The sequence below is a fragment of the Monodon monoceros genome, unplaced genomic scaffold (assembly GCF_005190385.1).
Source record: "Monodon monoceros isolate NGI ecotype Baffin Bay Population unplaced genomic scaffold, NGI_Narwhal_1 Super_Scaffold_16, whole genome shotgun sequence".
Classification (NCBI taxonomy): Eukaryota; Metazoa; Chordata; class Mammalia; order Artiodactyla; family Monodontidae; genus Monodon; species Monodon monoceros.
In genome coordinates this window covers 79,260,100-79,276,101 of record NW_021703772.1, presented here as the reverse complement: position 1 = coordinate 79,276,101, position 16,002 = coordinate 79,260,100, and the positions used below count along the sequence as shown (strand labels likewise).

Here is a 16,002-nt window from a genome sequence, read left to right as displayed (position 1 = left end):
TCAAATGCAGGAGATGTGGATTCAATCCCTGGCCGGGGAACTAAGATCCCACAAGCTACTGGTCCAAGCACCACAACGGAGAGCCCACATGCTGCAACAAAGATCCCGCGGGCCACAACTAAGACCTGACGCAGCGGAGATCACCTTCCTCCCACAGATGCACCAGAAATACATCTACACGTGGAACAACTCCTACAGAACACCTACTGAACGCTGGCAGAAGACCTCAGACCTCCCAAAAGGCAAGAAACCCCCCACGTACCTCGGTAGGGAAAAAGAAAGAATAAACAGAGACAAAAGAATAGGGACGGGACCTGCACCAGTGGGAGGGAGCTGTGAAGGAGGAAAGGTTTCCACACACTAGAAGCCCCTTCACGGGCGGACACTGCGGGTGGCGGAGGTGGAAAGCTTCGGAGCTGTGGAGGAGAGCACAGCAACAGGGGTGCGGAGGGCGAAGCGGAGAGATTCCCACACAGAGGATCAGGGTCGAACGGCACTCACCAGCTCGAGAGGCTTGTCTGCTCACCCACCGGGGCGGGCGGAGCAGGGAGTTGAGGCTCGGGCTTCGGTCGGAACACTGGGAGAGGACTGGGGTTGGCGGCGTGAACACTGCCTGCAGGGGGTTGGTGCACCACGGCTAGCCGGGAGGGAGTCTGGGAAAAAGTCTGTACCTGCCAAAGAGGCAAAAGACTTTTTTTTCCCTCTTTGTTTCCTGGTGCGCGAGGAGAGGGGATTAAGAGCGCTGCTTAAAGGAGCTCCAGAGACGGGCGCGAGCCGCAGCTAAAAGCGCGGACCCCAGAGACGGCCATGAGACGCTAAGGCTGCTGCTGCCGCCACCAAGAAGCCTGTGTGCGAGCACAGGTCACTATCCACAACCCCATTCCGGGGAGCCTGTGCAGCCCACCACTGCCAGGGTCCCAGGATCCAGTGACAACTCCCCCGGGAGAACGCATGGCGCGCCTCAGGCTGGTGCAACGTCACGCCGGCCTCTGCCGCCGCAGGTTCACTCTGCACTCCATGCCCCTCCCTCTCCTCGACCTGAGTGAGCCAGAGCCCCTGAAGCAGCTGCCCCTTTAACCCGATCCTGTCTGAGCAAAAAACAGACGCCCTCCAGCGACCTACACACAGAGGCGGGGCCAAATCCAAAGCTGAGCCCCTGGGAGCTGTGAGAACAAAGAAGAGAAAGGGAAATCTCTCCCAGCAGCCTCAGAAGCAGCGGATTAAAGCTCCACAATCAACTTAATGTACCCTGCATCTGTGGAATACATGAATAGACAATGAATCATCCCAAATTGAGGAGGCGGACTTTGGGAGCAAGATTTATGATTTTTTCCCCTTTTCCTCTTTTTGTGAGTGTGTATGTGTACGCTTCTGTGTGTGACTTTGTCTGTATACCTTTGCTTCCACCATTTGTCCTAGGGTTCTATCCTTCCTTTTTTTGTTGTTTTTTTTTATAATTTTTTTTCTTAATAATTATTTTTTATTTTAATAACTTTATTTTACTTTATCTTCCTTCCTTCCTTCCTTCTTTCCTTCCCTCCCTCCCTCCCTCCCTCCCTACTTTAGACAACGAATCATCCCAAATTGAGGAGGTGGACTTTGAGAGCAATATTTATGATTTTTTCCCCTTTTCCTCTTTTTCAGAGTGTGTATGTGTATGCTTCTGTGTGAAATTTTGTCTGTATAGCTTTGCTTCCATCATTTGTCTTACAGTTCTATCAGTCTGTACTTTTTTTTGTTTTGTTTTGTTTCCTTAATAATTATTTTTTTATTTTAATAACTTTATTATATTTTACCTTATTTTGTTTTACTTTATCTTCTTTCTTTTTTTCCTTCCTTCTTTCCTCCCTCCCTCCCTGCCTCGCTCCCTCCCTGCCTCCTTTCTTTCTTTCTTTCTTTCTTTCTTTCTTTCTTTCTTTCTTTCATTCTACTTCTACTAATTCTTTCTTTCTACTTTTTCTGCCTTTTATTCTGAGCCTGTGGATGAAATGCTCTTGGTGCTGCAGTCAGGAGTCAGTGCTGTGCCTCTGAGGTGGGAGAGCCAACTTCAGGACACTGGTCCACAAGAGACCTCCCAGCTCCACATAATATCAAACGGTGAAAATCTCCGAGAGATCTCCATCTCAACACCAGCACCCAGCTTCATTCAACGACCAGCAAGCTACAGTGCTGGACATCCTATGCCAAACAACTAGCAAAAAAGGAACACAACCCCACATATTAACAGAGAGGCTGCCTAAAATCATTATAAGTCCACAGACACTCCAAAACACACCACCAGACGTGGACCTGCCCACCAGAAAGACAAGATCCAGCCTCATCCACCAGAACACAGGCACTAGTCCCCTCCACCAGGAAGCCTACACAACCCACTGAACCAACCTTAGCCACCGGGGACAGACACCAAAAACAACGGGAACTACGAACCTGCAGCCTGAAAAAAGGAGACCCCAAACACAGGAAGATAAGCAAAATGAGAAGACAAAAGAACACACAGCAGATGAAGGAGCAAGATAAAAACCCACCAAACCTAAAGAATGAAGAGGAAATAGGCAGTCTACCTGAAACAGAATTCAGAATAATGATAGTAAAGATGATCCAAAATCTTGGAAATAGAATGGACAAAATGCAAGAAACATTTAACAAGGACCCAGAAGAACTAAAGATGAAACAAACAACGATGAACAACACAATAAATGAGATTAAAAATACTCTAGATGGGATCAAGAGCAGAATAACTGAGGCAGAAGAACGGATAAGTGACCTGGAAGATAAAATACTGGAAATAACTACTGCAGAGCAGAATAAAGAAAAAAGAATGAAAAGAACTGAAGACAGTCTCAGAGACCTCTGGGACAACATTAAACGCACCAACATTCGAATTATAGGGGTTCTAGAAGAAGAAGAGAAAAAGAAAGGGACTGAGAAAATATTTGAAGAGATTATAGTTGTAAACTTCCCTAATATGGGAAAGGAAATAGTTAACCAAGTCCAGGAAGCACAAAGAGTCCCATACAGGAAAAATCCAAGGAGAAATATGCCAAGACACATATTAATCAAACTGTCAAAAATTAAATACAAAGAAAACATATTAAAAGCAGCAGGGGAAAAACAACAAATAACACACAGGGGAATCCCCATAAGGTTAACAACTGCTCTTTCAGCAGAAACTCTGCAAGCCAGAAGGGACTGGCAGGACATATTTAAAGTGATGAAGGAGAAAATCCTGCAACAAGATTACTCTACCCAGCAAGGATCTCATTCAGATTTGATGGAGAAATTAAAACCTTTACAGACAAGCAAAAGCTGAGAGAGTTCAGCACCACCAAACCAGCTCTACAACAACTGCTAAAGGAACTTCTCTAGGCAAGAAACACAAGAGAAGGAAAAGACCTACAACAATGAACCCAAAACAATTAAGAAAATGGGAATAGGAACATACATATTGATAATTACCTTAAATGTAAATGGACTAAATTCTCCCACCAAAAGACACAGATTGGCTGAATGGATACAAAAACAAGACCCATATATTAGCTGTCTACAAGAGACCCACTTCAGAAATAGAGACACATACAGACTGAAAGTAAGGGGGTGGAAAAAGATATTTCATGCAAATGGAAACCAAAAGAAAGCTGGAGTAGCAATTCTCATATCAGACAAAATAGACTTTAAAATAAAGACTATTAGAAGAAACAAAGAAGGACACTACATAATGATCAAGGGATCGATCCAAGAAGAAGATATAACAATTGTAAATATTTATGCCCCCAACATAGGAGCACATCAATACATAAGGCAAATACTAACAGCCATAAAAGGGAAAATCAACAGTAACACATTCATAGTAGGGGACTTTAACACCCCACTTTCACCAATGGACAGATCATCCAAAATGAAAATAAATAAGGAAACACAAGCTTTAAATGATACATTAAACAAGATGGACTTAATTGATATTTAGAGAACATTCCATCCAAAAACAACAGAATACACATTTTTCTCAAGTGCTCATGGAACACTCTCCAGGATAGATCATATCTTGGGTCACAAGTCAAGCCTTGGTAAATTTAAGAAAATTGAAATTGTTTCAAGTATCTTTTCTGAACACAATGCTATGAGACTAGATATCAATTACAGGAAAAGATCTGTAAAAAATACAAACACATGGAGGCTAAACAATACACTACTTAATAACAAAGTGATCACTGAAGAAATCAAAGAGGAAATAAAAAAATACCTAGAAACAAATGACAATGGAGACAAGATGACCCCAAATCTATGGGATGCAGCAAAAGCAGTTCCAAGAGGGAAGTTTAAAGCAATACAATCCTACCTTAAGAAACAGGAAACATGTCGAATAAACAAACAAACCTTGCACCTAAAGCAATTAGAGAAAGAAGAACAAACAAAACCCAAAGTTAGCAGAAGGAAAGAAATCATAAACATCAGATCAGAAACAAATGAAAAAGAAATGAAGGAAACGATAGCAAAGATCTTTGAGAAGATCTTCTTTGAGAAGATCTTCTTTGAGAAGATAAACAAAATTGATAAACCATTAGCCAGACTCATCAAGAAAAAAAGGGAGAAGACTCAAATCAATAGAATTAGAAATAAAAAAGGAGAAGTAACAACTGACACTGCAGAAACACAAAAGATCATGAGAGATTACTACAAGCAACTCTATGCCAATAAAATGGACAACCCGGAAGAAATGGACAAATTCTTAGAAATGCACAACCTGCCAAGACTGAATCAGGAAGAAATAGAAAATATGAACAGACCAATCACAAGCACTGAAATTGAAACTGTGATTAAAAATCTTCCAACAAACAAAAGCCCAGGACCAGATGGCTTCACAGGCGAATTCTATCAAACATTTAGGGAAGAACTAACACCTATCCTTCTAAAACTCTTACAAAATATAGCAGAGGGAGGAACACTCCCAAACTCATTCTACGAGGCCACCATCATTTTGATACCAAAACCAGACAAGGATGTCACAAAGTAAGAAAACTAGAGGCCAATATCACTGATGAACATAGATACAAAAATCCTCAACAAAATACTAGCAAACAGAATCCAACAGCACATTAAAATGATCATACACCATGATCAAGTGGGGTTTATTCCAGGAATGCAAGGATTCTTCAGTATACACAAATCAATCAATGTGATACACCATATTAACAAATTGAAGGAGAAAAACCCTATGATCATCTCAATAGATGCAGAGAAAGCTTTTGACAAAATTCAACACCCATTTATAATAAAAACCCTGCAGAAAGCATGCATAGAGGGAACTTTCCTCAACATAATAAAGGCCATATATGACAAACCCACAGCCAACTTCGTCCTCAATGGTGAAAAACTGAAAGCATTTCCACTAAGATCAGGAACAAGACAAGGTTGCCCACTCTCACCACTCTTATTCAACATAGTTTTGGAAGTTTTAGCCACAGCAATCAGAGAAGAAAAGGAAATAAAAGGAATCTAAATCGGAAAAGAAGAAGTCAAGCTGTCAGTGTTTGCAGATGACATGATACTATACATAGAGAATCCTAAAGATGCTACCAGAAAACTACTAGAGCTAATCAATGAATTTGGTAAAGTAGCAGGATACAAAATTAATGCACAGAAATCTCTGGTATTCCTATACACTAATGATGAAAAATATGAAAGTGAAATCAAGAAAACACTCCCATTTACCATTGCAACAAAAAGAATAAAATATCTAGGAATAAACCTACATAAGGAGACAAAAGACCTGTATGCAGAAAATTGTAAGACACTGATGAAAGAAATTAAAGATGATACAAATAGATGGAGAGATATACCATGTTCTTGGATTGGAAGAATCAACATTGTGAAAATGACTCTACTACCCAAAGCAATCTACAGATTCAATGCAATCCCTATCAAACTACCACTGGTATTTTTCACAGAACTAGAACAAAAAATTTCACAATTTGTATGGAAACACAAAAGACCCTGAATAGCCAAAGCAATCTTGAGAACGAAAAACGGAGCTGGAGGAATCAGGCTCCCTGACTTCAGACTATACTACAAAGCTACAGTAATCAAGACAGTATGGTACTGGCACAAAAACAGAAAGATAGATCAATGGAACAGGATAGAAAGCCCGGAGATAAACCCACGCACATATGGTCACCTTATCTTTGATAAAGGAGGCAGGAATGTACAGTGGAGAAAGGACAGCCTCTTCAATAAGTGGTGCTGGGAAAACTGGACAGGTACATGTAAAAGTATGAGATTAGAACACTCCCTAACACCATACACAAAAATAAACTCAAATGGATTAAAGACCTAAATGTAAGACCAGACACTATAAAACTCTTAGAGGAGTACATAGGCAGAACACTCTATGACATAAATCACAGCAAGATCCTTTCTGACCCACCTTCCTGAGAAATGGAAATAAAAACAAAAATAAACAAATGGGACCTAATGAAACTTAAAAGCTTTCGTACAGCAAAGGAAACCATAAACAAGACCAAAAGACAACCCTCAGAATGGGAGAAAATATTTGCAAATGAAGCAGCTGACAAAGGATTAATGTCCAAAATTTATAAGCAGCTCATGCAGCTCAATTACAAAAAAAAAAACAACCCAATCCAAAAATGGGCAGAAGACCTAAATAGACATTTCTCCAAAGAAGATATACAGACTGCCAACAAACACATGAAAGGATGCTCAACTTCATTAATCATTAGAGAAATGCAAATCAAAACTACAATGAGATATCATCTCACACCAGTCAGAATGGCCATCATCAAAAAATCGAGAAACAATAAATGCTAGAGAGGGTGTGGAGAAAAGGGAACCCTCTTGCACTGTTGGTAGGAATGTAAATTGATACAGCCACTGTGGAGAACAGTATGGAGGTTCCTTAAAAAACTACAAATAGAACTACCATATGACCCAGCAATCCCTCTACTGGGCATATACCCTGAGAAAACCATAATTCAAAAAGAGTCATGTACCAAAATGTTCATTGCAGCTCTATTTACAATAGCCCGGAGATGGAAACAACCTAAGTGTCCATCATCAGATGAATGGATAAAGAAGATGTGCCACACATATACAATGGACTATTACTCAGCCATAAAAAGAAACGAAATTGCACTATTTGTAATGAGGTGGATAGACCTAGAGTCTGTTATACAGAGTGAAATAAGTCAGAAAGAGAAAGACAAATACCATATGCTAACACGTATATATGGAATTTAAGAAAAAAAAATGTCATGAAGAACCTAGGGGCAAGACGGGAATAAAGCTGAAGACCTACTAGAGAATGGACTTGAGGACATGGGGAGGGGGAAGGGTAAGCTGGGAGAAAGTGAGAGAGTGGCATGGACATATATACACTACCAAATGTAAAACAGATAGCCAGTGGGAAGGAGCCGCATAGCACAGGGAGATCAGCTCGGTGCTTTGTGACCACCTAGAGGGGTTGTATGGGGAGGGTTGGGGGGAGGGAGACGCAAGAGGGAAGAGATATGGGAACATATGTATATGTATAAGTGATTCACTTTGTTATAAAGCAGAAACTAACACACCATTGTAAAGCAATTATACTCCAATAAAGATGTAAAAAAAAAAACCAAACAAAACAAAACAAAATAAAATTTAAAAAAAGACCTGATGCAGCCAAATAAAATAAATAATTTTTTTTAAAAAAAGGAGAGAGAATGGAATTGTCTTTCAGTACATCGATACACTTCAGTATTTTTAAGAGTACCTAAAACATAGTAAATGGCCAATAAATATTGCTGAGTGAACAAATATTGTATTCTGTGTAAGAGATTTAAACCATGCACGTGGCTTGCCTCTTGCTGACAGCCCTAGATATCCGACAAGCCTGATGCATAGCTGAATGCATAATAGGAAGAAAGTGGCAGAGGATGGCTTTTCTTCTTTTCCCAAAAGCTCCTCCCACTTCATAACTTAATGAGGACTTGAAACCTTACAGAATCTGTACCCTGTGCAGTGCTCCACATCACCAACTCAGATGCACCAAAGAAAGATTGTTAAACAAATCTTTCCCTTTGCCTGAGAAACACTGATTAAAATGAAAGGACATTAGTATCGTTTCTATCAGTTCTTTCAGCGTCCTTGACATACTGAAATACTACCTGATCGTAAAGGGCTGCAGCCTATGTTAGCTCCCTCAGAGGGAGGGAAGAGGAAGTCCCTGATCGTTCATGCATCACAGAATGTGGTAGTGGGGCGAGGGTTCTTTTTCTCCCCTCCTCCTGAGGTCATTCTCCATTCTGAAGCCCTGAGCAGTCTCAATAAACTCTTAAAATTCTCCCACCAAGTCAGTGTATAACCAAACCTACCATGATTCATTCAGGTGATCAACCTCGTTCTTCAATTTATTAAGCTATCTTCCTCAATGATAGTCCATGGCAGTGGGAAAAACCCAATAATTTATGTGCCTACCCCCGATACCTTCCACTGGGACTCATGCCTTCTAAATATTAGTAGGAATGAGACTTACAGAGAGCAGCCCCCCAAAACCACTTTGTAAATGAAGGGGAAAAAAAAAACTCAGACCAGGTCTTCTCACCCAAATAAAACAGAATGTCAAATCAATTATGGGGTTATACTAAAATGGGTATAATACTTTGATGTGTTTATTATATTTGCTTTCCTTCAATTCTGCAGTCTCATACTTAATCTATAAATGAGGAAATCTTCATGGTTGTAGGTTTATCAGCATCATAACCTGTATAATAATCTATATTCTTACAACCGCTCTGATCTTCCTCATGCACTATACCCTGGAGCAGTGAGGAAAACAAATCTTCATCAATGATAATTTTGTTTACAATTGTCTCTTTCAGATAATTCAGTCCTTAGCAGTGCTCCCTCCTCCTTCTCTCTGTCACCTTCAGTGATTGTATTCTTTGCCTGCCTGTTGTGTCATTTGTTTGCTTGTTATATTGGCATTTGTAACTGGTGAACTTGAGGTCTGTTTTCCCTGGATCTGGGTCTCCCTGCCATCATGATCCACCCTCAGCTTTCAGTACCATTATTATCCACCCTGCAGGTTGTCTTGTCTTAGCCACTCCCTGTCTTGTCCCCAAAGTCTGCCATTTAATGCCCGTATCTATAAATTGTACCCTATTCTTGCTCTAATTCACCCATGAGTGCCATTAGCTATTTTCTTCATCTACTAGTTTTACATCAATATGGCTGCCCATAGTGGTGGTGAGACTACCCTTTGAGGTAAATCCCAAATGGGAAATCTGCTTTCAACTTTACCTTCAACCTATCTGATACAACCCTCACCCTGGCATAGTGGCCTGGAATAGGGGCTGGGTGAGGGGAGAATACTTGTGTCACTGTCTGCCTCCTTAGTCTCTAGGCTCTTTTTCTCCCCATAACCCACCAGGGTTATCACTATACCCTGTTAGAACCATGCATGATAAACAGAGTTCAGGGAATGAAAAACTGAGAAAAGAATATGAATCAGGAGCTTTTAAAATGTATTTACTAAATTAAAAATAGAATTACCATTGATCCCAGCAATTCCACTTCTGGATATACACCCAAAAGAACTGAAAACAAGGACTCAAAGAGATATTTTAATGCCCATGTTCACAGCAGCATTATTCACAGTAGCCAAAATGTGGAAGCAACCCGAGAGTCTATCAACAGATGAATGAATGAACAAGATATGGTATGTGTATACCAACAACGGAATATTATGCAGCCTTAAAAAATAAGGAAATTCTGACACATGCAGTAACATGGATAAACCTTGAGGACATTAGGCTAAGTGAAATAAGCCATTCACAAAAGGAAAAATACTGAATGATTCCATTTACACGATGTAGGTAAAGTAGTCAAATTTATAGAGACAGAAAGTAGAAGGGTGGTTGCCAGGTACCCAGGAGAGGGAGGGAATAGGAAATTATTGTCTAATGGGTATGGTGTTTCAGTTTTGCAAGATGAAAAGAGTTGTGGAGATGGATGGTGGTGATGGTTGCACAACAATGTGAATGTACTTGATGCCACTGAACTGTACCCTTAAAAGTGGTTAAGATGGTAAATTTTATGTTACATGTATTTTACCACAATAAAAAATTTAATGTATTTATTAGGCCTGTTTACTTCTGCACAAGGAACTGAACAAAAAAAACCTCTATGAGACGGCACGCTGAGGAAACCAACATGTGTATTTGATTCTAAGGAAAATAAGCATGGAGAAGGATCTTCAATAAGGGAGACTTTCTAGAAAGCCCTCGAACCAGAAGATATTCAGGTTTCTTTGACAAAACTAATACCCTGATACTAAAGAAGAAGGAATTGCTCTTCAGAAGTTATTTGCTGAGATTGTTCATAACCAAAGAAGGAGCATAATATTTACTTTTCCTGAAATTTCTTGCTCTGCATACGGGGCCACTCTTTTCTCCAAATCTTGGCTCAAAAAGATTTTCAGAGTGCACCATTCAAGTTTTAGTCTCTGTAAATAGTCCTCCCTGTACTCGTGGAATCCTCAACTTGTACCCTTAGTGCCTAGAATAGTACATGGTACGTAAGATACCATGTACAATATGTACAATAGTATATAGGTTTCGGTGAGGAGTATGTTTCAGATGGGGACTAATCCAACACCAGTTAAGGATCAGTTACATTAGTTATCCATGAGAGAACTGTTGGGGGACTGAAGTAAGGGAGTGGAAAGAGCTATGCACCAGCAGGGGATAGATTCAGGAAATGCAAAATGATGGGATTTAGCATACAATCAAGGGAAAGGTAATATGACTTAAGGAAAAGGGGAAGATATGCCTGCTGCTGAAAATTATGCATCCCAAATCAGACATGATATAGGCTACGTTTCTCGAAAGATGGCAATAGCAAGACTGCTGTTTATATTTTCAAATAAATAAAAAATCTGGCGCCTGACAGTCTGCTGCATGTTAGCTATATAGCAAGTAGGCAGATGGGAAAGATGCTTGGGAGAAAGAAGAGGCAGCTTCACCCCGGGGTGCCGAGGGCCTGTATTTCCAGTTACTCTGGCTGTTGCACAACAGGTTTGCCACCAACCTGTGATTATCTGAGCTTACGGGGGAGCAGAAATAAAGAACCAAGGACTCCAAAAAGCATCTGCATTTCACTTTGGAAAGCATTTTTCAAATGACACAGTTACAAGTCTATCTCTATTCAAGGAATTCACGTTATAAACCCTATAATTAAGTCTGATGCAAAAATGTGACTTGCAAGTTGGTAAACTACTTCCACGTCCTGTGCCCCTACTCAACTCACACTCATCACGTCTCTTGTGTCTGCATCTGAACACAGTGCATGGTCTCTGGGATTATAAAATTGCCACCTTCTACTCTCATTCTCTCCAACCATTTGCTTTTGGTGATTTGAAAGCAGATAATCTAGGCAGGATCAGCTACATAAATTTGCGAGGCCCGGCGCAAAATTAAAATGCCGAGCCCCTTGTCAAAAAATTATTAAGAGTTTCAAGACGGCACCCACAACTGTGGGCTCTTCCGAACAGGGGACCCGGTGGGACTGCACAGATCACACATGCATAAGGCTGGCCTTGTACCTTGGCTTTAACATAAAGCAGCTGGGCCAAGTTGTGTTAGAGGCGGTGCAGAGGGTGGGAGAGGAGGAGGAAGCACAGACTCACTACCTTGTAACACTTCTTAAAATAAGGGAAATACCTGTTTCATTGTCTGACAAAATCATAGCTACCTAAATCCACCCCATATGTGCCTATCATAACAGTCTACCCATTAAGCAGGTGGGTTAACCAGGGGTAACCGAAAGGGAACAGCTGCAAATACTGTTAGCTAGAGTGAATGACAATTCCTGTTTGAAAACTGAACTGATGGGTGGATAGATATATCAGCTGTCTAGAAGACAAATTCATTAAGGTAAACATGCTCCCAACCATTGTGTGGAACACCCAGAGGAGGCAAATTGAGGGGTGCTAGTTTCAAACTACATGGTCCACAGCGCTTCAACCAAAGGCTAGAGGTGAGAATTAGTGATGAGCCAGAGAGGAATCTCTTTCATTCACTTTAATTCCTCTCACACTGTGGAGTGAAAAACAGAAAAGAGATGCCTGGAAGGCCCTATCACTAACTTTAACCCTAACTTACCTGCAAATTGGTTGGCCTGAGGAACTCCCTCTGAGAGGGAAGAATGCAGTAAACCAAACCTTCATTCACTGCTCAGGGCATTTTTATGTAGCCCCTATTAATAATATTCATGAAATTTAAAACGCACATGCTCATATTTGGGGGGCTCCTGCTGAATCTGGAGCACAGCTTGTGTAAGAGCTTGTGATCTACAGCATATAACTAATTTCTCTCAGATGGGGAAATTCCCACAGTACAATCATAACATGGGGTGGGATGTGGAAAGTCACAGGTAACCAAGATTTGTTTACAGTTACTATTGGGGTCATCTCTTCAGCTCTTGAGCAGTCTGCTCAGCCACCTTCAGTTCTTTGCCTACTTGGTACAAGTGAGTACAAACCCAGAATGCCACACTGAAAGAGAAGCAACTGGTTTGCTCAGATTTAACGACAAAATATTATTCTAAAATTATATTTTGTACATTTGCATTACAAATGCTTATGATCCTAACAGCTAATCTATTGTAATATGTCTATGAACTGGTTTCCTCATACGGGGCCTAAAAGGTGTTGTCCAGGAACTAAGGTAGAGAAGAGAGATGGTCTGGAGAAATTTAATGCCAGCCATGCCTCTTTCCATTTCTGTTAGTTTAATCTCTAGAGATGGCATTTGGAAGCATTCTTCTTACAGACTGAAGCAGAGTGAAATGAAATGAAGTAGGAAATGGTCAGAGTTGGGAAGGAAATGTTGGAAACTGGTAAGTTGTGTGTCTAGTAAATTTTTTAAACTAAGAGTTAGTTGTAGTGTTTTTCTACAGGGCAGAGTTGGAAAAAAGCACAGACTCTAGAATTAGCAAGATCTGACCTTCCAACTCACTTCCTATGCGACCTTTGAAAATTCACCTAATCTCTCTAAAGTTCAGTTACCTATCTATAGAATTGGAATATAAAGACCTGTATGTAGGTTTGTCCTTTGAATTTAGTAACTTAATATATTCAAGACCCCAAGAACAGTTCCTGGCATACAGACACTTAATAAATGTCACTGTCCTTCTCCATTCTCTTTCCTTCTTTTCCTTTTCTTTTTGCTTTTCTCTTTTCCTTTGGTCTTCATCCTCCACTCTTCGTTACTAAGAAGACGGAATTTCTCCTCCCCAGAAAATCATTACAATCTTTTTCAGAATGAAGTAAGTACAAGATGTGAAGTATATTGTCTTCTAAATCCTAAATTCCTGAATTTAAGCCCTGCTAGTTTCCAGCATGTGTTCCTGGTAGCAAACGTTTATATCCAATGATTTTCATTTCTTACCTTGCTGAATCATGTGCCTTCTTTAGCAGGAAGCAAATCAACAGGAAACTTCTTGATATGCTGAGGGGCTGTACTTTAAGACATTCTTTCATTTCCGTGATACAGAAATATTCCTTACTGGAGCACATGTTTCTAACAAAAGTATTCATTAACTTCATGGCTAGTGCCAAAGACATCCTGTAGAAAAAGAAGTGATTCTCAGTGTAAGTTGCTCATTTCTTTGGGCTGTGAAATTATATTGTAGAAAATGCATAGAAATACATTTCTATATACAAGCACATATGCACACATGTGCACATAGCCTATTGTTGGAAAGACTTGCTATGGGCACTGGTACTTTTGGAAACTAGAAACCAAATGGGATTAATTACCTTAAGTAAATATAGACAACTATAAAGCAAGGTTTTAACTATGTTTCTTTATATGGTAAAATACATCTCTACTTCAAGTCCCTGAACGACCAATCTGTTAGCTTGGAGATGTGTCTGTGGCAGACACTGCTAGCTGGCTACGTAATATACATTCTCTTCTTTTTCCATGGTTAATATAACCTTGATTTTATTGGGGGCAGCCAGATAACTTCCCTTGCAGCTAGAGGTGACCATGTGACACAGTTTTAGCCAGAGTGAACAGAAAGTTTCTGGGATTACCAAGAAGGTTTTGTTTTCCTGATAGAGGTGCCTTCACACTTCCCTTGTTGCTTTCTCCTTCTGCTGACTAGATGGCTGAAGCCACAGCAGCCATCTTACCACAATGTGGGAAAGGCCAGGAGAATGGCAGAGACTACGCCTCCATATTCTTGCGCTACTGCATCCTTGAGGACTTCCCTAACTTGCTTAAGCCATTGTGACTTGGGTTTTCCTCTGAAAGCATCCCCAAACTGCCATAATAATCCTCTTCCTTGGCCAGAAATTTCCATCAGATTTGTTTCTTTGGAGTACATATGCATAATGATATTTGCCATATTCTGACTACCACACTTGTTGAGGTGACCAAAAGAGAGTCTATGAGTATGTTCTGAAAACTGTCGAGCACTTAAAAATGGTAATTAGTATAATAAGGACAATGTCATATTCATCTCTCTATCCCCAATAGCAGGTACAGTGTCTGCCCCTGGTTGTTCATTATGCATTTAAGATACAGGAATAATTTTGTTTCTTTAAAAATCAGACTAGCTGGAGTACAGGTCAGAAAGCATAGTCAAGCCCTGCCTATCCTGTACAAGAATGGCAAATATATAGCATGCCTGCCTACACTCCTGCTTCTCTAACTGCAGACATAATCAATGAAACAACCAATCCTCCCAATGAGAGAAAAATTATTCTCAGCATAGTACCTTAGACAGTCACTACAAATCCATCATCTTAAAAACAAGAGATTATTTGTAACCTATAAGGAAAAGGCAGGTGCTCTAATAATGGGATGTCAAGGTCCTCCAGGACTGAGCCTCAGGTTGTTAGAAGCAGCACCATAATGGAAGGAACAAAGTGAAATATCAGGTCCCTGTTGATGGAGAAACGATAGAAGGCACCACCTGGGAACACAGCTTCAGGACTGCAGGTCAGGTCTGGCAGCGGATGCAGGATGGCTAAGTCCAGCAACAAGGAGGACCAACCAGGAGGTAGCCAAGTAGCTTTATTCCTACATCTCCATGCCTATCACCACTTCACACCCTTGCTCTACTCTCCTTTTATGTAAGCGTTCTTCTCACTGTTGCCTGTCTTTTTTCTTCATCATCTTATGTCACCTCACATTTCTCCCCATTAAGGGGTACCACGATTCAGTAGAAATGCTTTGCAACCAGGCAGATCTGGATTCAAATACTAGTCCTTACAGGGTGGGGAAAGTTGAGTGGATTGTTAAATCTCTCCGTCTCCACGTTTGTCCAAAGAGGATAATGACAGAACTTCACAGGCTTGCGGTTAGTATGGAACATGCTTAACTACAATTTAACACAGGGTCCGGCTTATTGTAAAAGCTCTTCCTCAGCTGGAGTAAGAGTTCATTTGCCATCTTAGATCCTGGACACATGGCCATCTCTCAGGAATAAAGAAGTTTCCTAAGATTCAGTATGGTTCCAGACATTTTGTAAGGACTCAGTGAATATTCTAATCCATGAAGGAAGAGAAGCTTATTTGGAGCAAGTAAAGTCATAGGTCTAGTTTGTACAAAGTAATTTCAATGAATACCCACAATGGTAACTTCACCCTGTTCTCAGACAACCAATGGCCATCAGACATATTACACTTTAATAAACTTAAAGGAACTTCAAATTCCACTTATATTTTCCAGTGAAATTCTATCTGCTCCAATAATTTTTAAACATATGGAATTTATTTTCCCTCACACCTGGCTATATTTAATTTGTTATGAGAGGTTCCTGACTGTATTATGTGACCTATTCCCATGATGCTTAAGAGTTAAATGTGTTTCCTGCTTTCCTGAATTCCAAATAAACTGAATAAAATAACCAATCCTTGGATACACAAATATAATATCCTGAGCCTGCATACACACACACACACACACACACACACACACACACACACACACACACACACAC

The 16,002-nt window shown here is 40.4% G+C and overlaps 1 protein-coding gene across 3 annotated transcripts in view; it reads right to left on the bottom strand.

Moving 5' to 3' along the window:
* RBM43 (RNA binding motif protein 43) overlaps positions 1-16,002 on the bottom strand; it is a 576,605-nt gene that overhangs the window by 228,329 nt on the left and 332,274 nt on the right. For 2 of the 3 annotated variants that reach the window (XM_029225076.1, XM_029225077.1), the window contains exon 4: positions 13,440-13,616. In XM_029225076.1, the coding sequence (XP_029080909.1) occupies positions 13,440-13,616 (177 nt within the window). Of the gene's footprint in view, positions 1-13,104; positions 13,617-16,002 lie in introns of those variants that run through there. The other variant, XM_029225075.1, reaches the window with a different exon arrangement.